We start from the raw sequence: 10,276 nt of genomic DNA on the forward strand, positions 1-10,276 counted from the left end.
CCCTCTCTCCCTCCCTCCCCTCCCTCCCTCCCTCCCTTCCTTCTTCTCTCCCTCCCTCCTACCCATCCTTCCTTTCTTCCTTTGCTGGAGCTTGAACCCAGGGCACTCATCAGTCTGCTCTCTCCCACTGAGTCACAGTCATAGAGGGCAGTTAGTTCTCTATGCCTCTAAGGTCTTTGCTCACGTAGTGCTAAGGCAGCGCCCCCCGCCCCCCTCGTACAGCAGGCAGGAAAGTGTCTTAACCTGTCAGGTTTAGGGCGAGGGTTAGGCAGAATTGTTATCACTTGGAAGGAAACAGTGGTGCCAGGAATCAAACAGCTTTGCACACAGTAGGCAGGCACTCTACCACAGCCTTGCACACAGTAGACACACACTCTATCACTGAGCCACATGCTCAGCCCTGGCTATTACTTCTTATTTAGACGATTGTTAGGATTCAGCAGTGAAATGGGTGTATGCTTATAATCTTAACACTCAGGAGATGGGACAAGGGGATCAGGAGTTCAAGGTCATCCTCTACTCCACAGCAAGCTTGTAAATAACTTGTTCTATGTGAGATATTGAGTCAAAAACCAAAGCTAAAACAAACAAACACCCAGAAATAAAGCCATTATAGCCTGTAATTTGTTTTGTGGAAAGATTTTAAAATTTAATTCAATTTTAAAAATAGTTATCAGAAGCCAGGCAGTAGTGGTGCATGCCTGTAATCCCAGCACATGGGAGGCAGAGGAGGATTTCTGAGTTCAAGGCCAGCCTGGTCTACAGAGTGACAGCTAGGGCTGGAAAACCCTGTCTCGGAAAGAAAAGAAAAGAAAAGAAGAGAAGAGAAGAGAAGAGAAGAGAAGAGAAGAGAAGAGAAGAGAAAAGAAAAGAAAAATAGTTATCAGGCCAGGTGTGGTAGAACACAACTTCAATCCCAACAATTCAGGAGCCAGAGGCAGGCAGATGGATGGGTGATTGTGAGCCACTATGTCCATCCTAGGAGCCAAACTTTGGTCCTCTGCAAGAGTAGCCCATGTTTGTAGCAGCTGAGCCATCTCTCCAGACCCAAAACATTCTTTTTAACACATAACAAAGACTGTATCACATCCTAAGGGATGAAATTTCCATCATGAGGGGAAGATACCAAGTAGTAATAAATAGTAAGAAATTTTGAGAGGACCTCTTAAAATGCTTATGGTGTGTTCTTTGGCTCAGATATCTATCACCGGGTTTGGAAATTAGTTTCATCTTGCTTCCAGAATGTGATTGAGCTTTGTGCCAAAAAGGGTTCTGAGGCTCCCTCCAGACCATGAGCTATCTCAGTAGGTATAGCTCTTTTCTAGAATTATGGACGATGAGAATATCTGTTGTACACAGAGCATGATTGATCACCCTTATTTTTGTATATGTGGGTATGCTTGTGTGTAGACCCTTGTGCACGTCAGAGGGCAACTTGACTCTCTCCTTCCACCCACCATGTTGGTCCCAGGGATCAAGCTCAGGTTATGGGGCTAGGCAGTAGGCTCCTTTACCAGCTGAACCACCTCACTGGAAGGTGAAGTAATAGCTAGCAGGATGATACCCTCGCGTGCACACACACAGTGCTTCTGTATGATATGTGTATCAATTCTTTCATTTCCTATCTTAGTCTATTGGGAACTGCTTAGTTAATAGCTCCACCTTACAGACCAGGGAGGCTAAATAACGTCCAAAAGTCACTCTTAGCGATTCCGGCTCCAGGGTCTGAGTGTCCGTCTCTGTTTTATTGTTTTTCTTCCTCCTTCCTCTCCTTCCTCTTCCTCCTCTTCTTCTTTTCAGTTTTTTTTCAGACAAGGTTTCTTTGTCAAGCCTTGGCTGCCCTAACTAGCTTTGTAGACCAGGCTGCCCTTTAACTCACAGAGATCCACTTGCTTCTGCCTCCTGAGTGCTGGGATTAAAAGCATGCACCACCACTATCCGGATTTTACTGCATTTCTAATAAATGTTTAATGTTTCAGAGATATTGGTGCAGTTAACCTACATGCCTGAATCTACACAGCACACAAGGGCAAGGTGGAGTTGTTGCTCACTAATATGAAAATGGTCAAAACTTCCCATATGTTTTCTTTAGCTGTATGTTTTTTTAAATCCTACTTCATTCATAATTCTTTGTATTTTATGTTTCCAGGTTCCCTGGCCAGCTCAATTTTTGATCCCCTTAAGTCTCTTGTGGGAGCTTCAGGAGGAGTCTATGCACTGATGGGAGGCTATTTTATGAATGTTATAGTGGTAAGAATTTTGGGAATGGAAGGGTTTTTTTCGTTTTGTTTTTTGTTTTTTTGTTTTTTTGTTTTTTGAGACAGCGTTTCTCTGTGTCGCCCTGGCTGTCCTGGAACTCACTCTGTAGACCAGGCTGGCCTCAAACTCAGAAATCTGCCTGCCTCTGCCTCCCAAGTGCTGGGATTACAGGCGTGTGCCACCACCACCCAGCGGATATGGAAGTTTTAAAGACAGGGTCTCTCATGTAGCTCTGGCTAGCCTAGAACCTGATAAATAGCAGAGGATGGCCTTGACATTATCCTTACCTGGATTCTGATCTTCGCCCTTGTTCCCGCCAAAATACAAGCATGCACCACCATACCCCATTTCTGGACTTTAAAAACAGATTTATTTTGTGTTATGTGAGCATTTCCTGCTTGTGCATATGTGCATCACGTGCATGCCTGGAGTCTGTGGCAGTCAAAAAAAGTGGGGGATGGGGGTCGAATCTCCTGGAATGGGAGTTACAGATAGTTGTGATCCATTGTGTGGGTATTAGACTCAAACCCAGATCCTCTGAAATAATTTCTCCAGCTTCTAAACTTTTTTTTTGTTCTTGTTTTCTGATTTATCAACATTTACTGAGTCCTTATGAATTAAGAATTTTTTGGCCACTAGAAAAAGAAAACCCTCCATCCAGCTGTCGCAACCTCTTTGTGCCATGATGTGACCAGGATGCTTCGTAGTCAGTCTGCATTTCAATTTATTGAGTCGCTTCTTCCCCCACCCCTTTCAAACAATAAACTTTCTTCCCAGAGAACTAAAGTCTGATTAAAAATAACATCCTAGGGCTTGAGAGATGGCTCAGTGATTAAAAGCACTGGCTGCTTTTCCAGAGGTCCTGAGTTCAAATCCCAGCAACCACATGGGGGCTCACAGCCATCTGAGATGGGATCTGATGCCCTCTTCTGATGTGTATCTGAAGACAGCTATAGTGTGTGTGTGTGTGTGTGTGTGTAATAGCATCCTAAAGCCAGTGAGATGACTCAACAGGTAAAGGCTCTTACCACTAACCCTGAACACGAGTTCAATCTCCTGGACCCACTTGGTGGAAGGAGAGAAACTTTCCTATGGTTTCCACATGCAAGGCATGTACACACAGAGACACACATGCATGCACACATGGGTACACGTACAGGCACACTACAATTATGAAAATATAATTTGCCAGGCAGTGATGGCACACGCCTTTAATCCCAGCACTTGGGAGGCAGAGGTAGGCAGATTTCTGAGTTCGAGGTCAGCCTGGTCTACAAAGCGAGTTCCAAGACAGCCAGGGCCACACAGAGAAACCCTGTCTCAAAAAATACCATATATATATATATATATATATATATATATATATATATATATATATAAAATTTAAAAATAATAAGTGTATTCCTGACATTTCCAGTTATTGTAAAAAATGAAAGAAATGCTCAGATATTAATTAAATTTTTACTGCTGGGAAAGAGGGTGAAATAGAAAAAGTATTAACCAGAAAGGCTTAGATGTACTTTACAGACTTATCTCGCTATTTATTGACATGTTAAATGTCTATTTTTATATCACTTATATCTAATTACTGGCAAATGAAATTGTGTCATTTGCATTATAAAATTAAACACCATGTTTTGTTTTGTGGTCCAAAGTAGCCTTGGCTTCCCTGATGCATTTTAAAAGTTGGCCCTTGCATCTCTGGTTGGCTTGGCAAATAGTTGATACATAAACATTGCATTAAACTGGGTGTGATATCCCTTGCCTTTAGTCTCAGCACTAGGGAGGCTGAGGCAGGCAGGGCTCTGTAAGTTTGAAGTTATCCTGGTCTACAGAATGAGTTCTAGGACAGTTGGGGTTACAGAGAAACCCAGTCTAGAAAAATAAAACAAACAAACAACCCCCCCAAACCAACCAATCAAACAAAGAAAAAACAAAAAGAAAAAGATAAAAGGAAAAGTAAATGAAGAAGAAATAGTGTTAGGATCCCATGGCCTACAGCTTGTATTCTGATTCTTTTCTCTTTCCCAGAATTTTCGAGAAATGATTCCTGCCTTTGGAATTGTCCGACTACTTGTTATCATTCTGATAGGTAAGTGAAATTTGCCAACACTTTACACTCCCAGTCTTATCTTCAGCCTTTGTGGGAGGGGATGATGGGTAGTCTAGCCTTGGGAAGAACTGGCCACTGGTAGAGGTGACTCCCCAGAACAAGCTCTGGATGTGCCCTGTGTGTCTCGACTCTCAATAGCTTCACTTATGTTTTCTGTGCTAGTCTCTTGTTTCACATGTCGGGACATGTATGACTTCTGTCTGCAAAGGAACAGCTTAAAAACCTGTTAAGAAGATAGTTAAGATAATCTATCTTCTTCCTAAAGTTCTCAATTTCAACTCTCAGGGCAGTGGGAGGTTTGAGATAAGTTCTGGTAGACCAGGCTGTACTTGAACTCCTTATCCTCCTGCCTCACACTTGAGCACTAAGATAACAGACCTGTGCTCTCACACCTATACCTGGTTTTAGACAGTGCCAGGGATCCAACTCAGAGTTCCCCACGCTGCAGGCTCCATGGAGTGAGTTACTGCCACAGTCTCTGTCCCTGTTTCCTTGTGCATAAGGAGGGTACCATTACCCTCACTTGGATCGCTAAGGCAGCCATCTATCTGGTCTCTCTGTTCCTGTTCTTGCGTTCTCCTTTCCACCCAATCAGAAGGCTCTTTCTCCAGCACCATGAAAGCAAAGCAACCCCCAAATCCCATCAGATTCATGTCATCCAGGCTCCAAACCCTCAGAGCCTTCCTGTCACCCTGATGTCAAAGTCATGTGTCAAAGTCCCTAGTTCATAAGGCCTCTGAGTATCGATCACTCCCTAGCTCCTTGCCTGATCCCTCCAAAATTGCTAGAAGTCTTTTTAAAACAGAGGGCTCACTCACAGCCTCAGTTTCTCATTCACCTGTGTAGGGCGATCCAGAGAACTCATTCTTTAATAAGTTCCTGGTGCCAAGTATCCTGGTTCCTGCCCATAATTCCAGCACTCCAGAGACCAAGGCAGGAAAGATGCCCTCAAGTTTGGGCCCACTTGGGCTAGCTAATAAATTTAAGACTAGCCTGGGATATATAGTGAAACCCCACCTCAAGCAAACAGATGCTCCCATGGGCTTTTGATAGTGCTGGTTTGAGGGGACATTTCTGCCTCAGGGGTTTTGTGCTTGTTTTGAGAGCCTCGCTTTATGCATCAGCACAGCTTGCTCCATCTAGTGAAGGATTCTTAGAGAGCTCCCTGACCCTCCAACAACAGTAGCTTGGCTGATAAAACATCTCTGTAGGTAGAAGTGCCTGATGCCAAGCCTGACACACTGAGTTCAAGTCCTAGGTCTGAAGTGGTGGAAGTGGAGGAGTCCCTTCTGCAAGCTGTCTTCCTATGTCCACACAGGCACTGTGGCACATAATCACACACACACACACACACACACACACACACACACACACAGAGAGAGAGAGAGAGAGAGAGAGAGAGAGAGAGAGAGAGAGAGACAGAGAGACAGAGAGACAGAGAGACAGAGAGAGACAGACAGGCAGATAGGCAGATAGGCAGACAGGCAGACGCACACACAGAGAACTAATTAAAAATAGTATTTTAAAGGATAGTCTATTCTCAACACCCCCAATTCTTTGTATTTCCACTGTGGTACTCAGCACAACATGAACACTGTTGTCTTTTGTTTGTTTGCTTGATTGGCTTTTGAAGTAGGGGGTGGGGGTTCTCACTCTGTAGCCCTGGCTGGCCTGGAACGTGGTAGTGAATGAGGTTGGCCTTGAAATAACAGAGATCTGCCTGCCTCTGCCTTTTGAGTTCTGGGATTACAGACAACAAACCTAGCAATGCACACACTCCGTCTTCCACCAGGACAGTCACCTCCATAAGTCAGGGCCAGTTGGCCTGCTCTTTGCTTGACGTCTACCCTGAGAGTAGTGCTGTCGCTTGTGTGAGGTCCATAATATGGATTACTGATAACGTCCACCTCGTTAAGCTCTTATGAGAACTAATGAATTGACAGAGGGAGAGATCGGAGACCAGCAACTGGCACAGCAGCAGAGTAAAGCGAGACATTGCCAGGGGGACAAAGCTCCACCCCTGTGCAGACCGCAGACCTGGGCTTCACTGGGTGTCTTCTCTTCTAGTTGCGTCAGACATGGGATTTGCTCTCTACAGAAGATTCTTTATCCCTACAAATGGGTCTCCGGTGAGTTGACTTTCTTCCCTCCCTCCCTTCATTTCTGTATTTGTCTGTGTGTATTTGTGTGCTCTCACCTGTGCATTCACACCTAAGTTTATGCTGTGTGTGTGGAAGGCAGAAGACAACTTGAAGAATAGGTTTCTGCCTTTCATCCTGTCTCCGCCTCCAGGCTCACGACAGGAATTCTGGGACTGCAGAGACCTTCTCCTGTATCCAGCTTTCTTATAATATCCCTGCTCTATCCAGCTTTCTTATATAGACTCCAGAGCTCATCTTAGATTATTAGGCTTTTGAGGCAAGAACTTTACCCGCTGAGACATCTATCTCTCCAGTCTCAATTCCCCCCCACCCCACCCTGCCTTTTTTTTTTTTTTTAAAAGAAAAACTTATTTTCCCATCAAAAAGAGTCATCATGTAATCTCAGCATTCAGGAAGATATGGTGCTCAGGACCATCCTCAGCAAGTTCAAGGGTAGCCTGGACTACATGAGACTGTTTCAAAACAGCAACAATAATAACAAAATAAAGCAAACAAGCAAAAAAAGGGGGGGTATCAAATAGACTACAACTCCCCAACTTATTTAAAGTGCTCCGATTTCCATTTGGAAATTTATTTTATTTTATTTTATTTTATTTTATTTTATTTTATTTTATTTTATTTTATTTTATTTTTGAGACGGGGTTTCTCTGTATGGCGCTGGCTGTCCTGGAACTCACTCTGTAGACCAGGCTGGCCTCGAACTCAGAAATCCGCCTGCCTCTGCCTCCCAAGTGCTGGGATTAAAGGTGTGCACCACCACCACCTGGCTCATTTGGAAGTTTAAAAAAAATTCCAAAGATAGATCTGGGGAGATGCCTCAGTGGTCACAAATTCCCAGCACTCAGTCCATGATAGCCAGCCTGTAGTCCCAGCCCTTGATAGTAGAGACTGCATTCCCCAGGGCAAGTTGGCCAGCCAGTCAGCTAGAATCACTGAGTTTTTATTCCAGCACTAGGAGGCAGAGACAGGAAGATCTTTGTGAGTCTTAAGCCTTATCTACATAGTGAGTTTTAGAACTAAGCCTATCTCTATCTAATCTATCTATCTATCTATCTATCTATCTATCTATCTATCTATCTATATATCTATCTATCTATTGCCTATACATCTATAGTTATATACTTTTATATCTATATATCTAGACATCTATATATCTATGCTTATGTATCTATATACCTATATATCTATATATCCATCCATCTATACATCTATATATCTATATGCCTATGTATCTATATACCTATATATCTATATACCTATATATCTATACATTTATATATCTATACGCCTATATATCTATACATTATATCTATCTATATCTAGATCTTTATATCTATATCTATCTATAGAGAGAGACTTACCTCAATATATAATAAATCTATATCTCTGGCTTCTACAAACATACATGCACATGCACTTGAGTATTCATGTGTACCCATAGACATCCGAACATACATATGCACATGTGCACAACCAAAACCAAAACCAAAACAATAAAAACATTTAAAAGTTCTGAGGAAATCAGAGTTCAGATTGTCATTCAGCCCTCATTGCTGTCTGCCATGCTGGTAGTTATTCAAAAGTAGGTGACAAGGGCTTCCCCGCCCACAGAGAATGTAAAGTATAGTGGAAAACTGTATGTAGTGGTGCATGCCTCCAGTCTCAGCACTTGTGGGGAATGAAGATATCCTCAACTGCATCCACCGTTACTTAGTTCAAGGCCAGAATGAGGAATATGAGGCTCTGTCTTTAAAAACAAAACAAAACAAAAAAGGTGGATTAGACTATAGCAACAAACTGGGCGGGCACTTGTGACTTTAAGGCCAGACTGGTCTACAGAACAATTTCCAGAACAACCAGGGCTACACAGAGAAACTGTCTGGGGGTGGGAGGGAGGATATAGCAATACAATTTTGTGTCCAAGTATACTATAAAATAAACTGACAAAAGTGATTTTTAGCTTTTTCTGGGGTTGGTCTTTGTGATAGTTTGTTATTGTTGTTTAATGTAATTTAATTCTGCATCTCACTTCAATGGCTTTTGACAACAGAGATACCTCATGGCCAGTGTCACCGTGGTCTCTTGGCTGGCTGGAAAGAGAGAGAGAGAGAGAGAGAGAGAGAGAGAGAGAGAGAGAGAGAGAGAGAGAGAGAGAGAGAGAAAGAGAGAGAGAGAAAGAGATCAGAAATGCAAAGCTGATCAAGAGGATAGGAGTAGCAGTGGTTCTGTCTTGTGTGCTTAGAGCGGGTGGACGACATGTTTTATAGGGTTGCTTGTACACACCTAGAATCCTAACACTGAGGAGACTGAGGCAGGAGACTTTCTGTGAGTTCCAGTCCAGCCAGGGTTATATAGCAAGACCTTGTCTCAAGAGAGGAAGGAAGGAAGGAAGGAAGGAAGGAAGGAAGGAAGGAAGGAAGGAAGGAAGGAAGGAAGGAAGGGGAGGGAAGGAAAGAAAAGAGAAGAAAAGGAAGAGAGAGAGAGAGAGAGAGAGAGAGAGAGAGAGAGAGGAAGAAACAGAAAGACTTGGGTTGGTGGGGTGGCTCAGGTGCCCAGCACTTCCCCTGGAAGCCTGGAAGGCAGTGTTCAGTCCTGGAAGTCATGTGTGGGTGGAGACAGACTTGACCTCACGGCTACCCTCTGCCTTACACATGTGCTTTGCATGCATACCCCATGATAACATGCATACACAATAATAATAAGTTACATAAATGAAAAAGAAAGATTTAGTTTTTTGTTTTTTGAGACAAGGTTTCTCTGTGCAGCCCTGGCTGTCATGGAACTCACTCTGTAGTCTAGGCTGGCCTTGAACTCATGGCGATCTGCCTGCCTCTGAGTGCTGGGATAAAGGCATGCGCCATCACGCCTGGCCACATTTTTAAGATTTAAGTGCTTTACATCACCTTGTCTTGGGGGGGCAAAGGAGTTTGTGTCTCCTCCGTCTTAACCTCGAGACCCAGACTTGATATTTGCACTGGAGTAGATTTGCAGCTGAAATACACAATCCGCATTTTCTCCATCCATTTTTATCTTCCCCCTTTCTTCAAGGTGTCCTTCGCGGCTCACATTGCGGGCGGATTTGCTGGGATGTCCATAGGTTACACGGTGTTCAGCTGCTTTGACAAGACCCTGCTCAAAGACCCCAGGTTCTGGATCGCAATTGCTGCATATGTAGCTTGTCTCTTATTTGCTGTGTTTTTTAACATCTTTCTGTCCCCAGCAAACTGACTTGCCTCTATTATAAGCCAGTTGATTAAAGTGTCATATGGGGGAAAGTGGTAAACTTTGTGAAGAAACACAGATATCCCAGCATATGCTAAGAACATTATAAAGAAGACAGGACAGCAACTGAGCTTCCGGTAGGAAGCAAGAAAAGAAGCAAAGACTGGTCTTTCATGCATAGAGCATGCATGTGTTGTCTTGTGACAGAGACTTGATATCCTCGGGGGATGTAATTGGAGTTTGTTTATAGGCTCCAGGAGAACGGTACTATCCTGATAATAAACATTTTTTTTTCTTATCTTTGCTGGACTCTTGCTTCCTGTTGCTTAGTGTATCATAGGATGGCTAAGAACTTGGCTGAATCCAAGGAAGCCCTTTGATCTCTGCTTACATCTCTGCAGCTGGAATTACAGGCTTGTGTGATCCCAACCCGGCATGTCCAGCCTTTAAGGCCGGCTCCACTGAGCTATACTCCCCCATGGAAAACTCTTGACAATCACTTTTCAGTAGACAGAGCACA

General features: G+C 43.5%; 1 protein-coding gene across 1 annotated transcript in view; it reads left to right on the top strand.

Moving 5' to 3' along the window:
• Rhbdl2 (rhomboid like 2) overlaps positions 1-10,048 on the top strand; it is a 40,205-nt gene extending 30,157 nt beyond the window's left edge. The window contains exons 5-8 of the mRNA XM_052175669.1: positions 2,150-2,250; positions 4,291-4,351; positions 6,440-6,501; positions 9,583-10,048. Of these exons, the coding sequence (XP_052031629.1) occupies positions 2,150-2,250; positions 4,291-4,351; positions 6,440-6,501; positions 9,583-9,762 (404 nt within the window). The 3' untranslated portion in view covers positions 9,763-10,048. The remainder of the gene's footprint in view (positions 1-2,149; positions 2,251-4,290; positions 4,352-6,439; positions 6,502-9,582) is intronic.
• The last annotated feature ends 228 nt before the right edge of the window (positions 10,049-10,276 follow it).

Source organism: Apodemus sylvaticus, chromosome 3, assembly GCF_947179515.1.
Source record: "Apodemus sylvaticus chromosome 3, mApoSyl1.1, whole genome shotgun sequence".
Lineage (NCBI taxonomy): Eukaryota > Metazoa > Chordata > Mammalia > Rodentia > Muridae > Apodemus > Apodemus sylvaticus.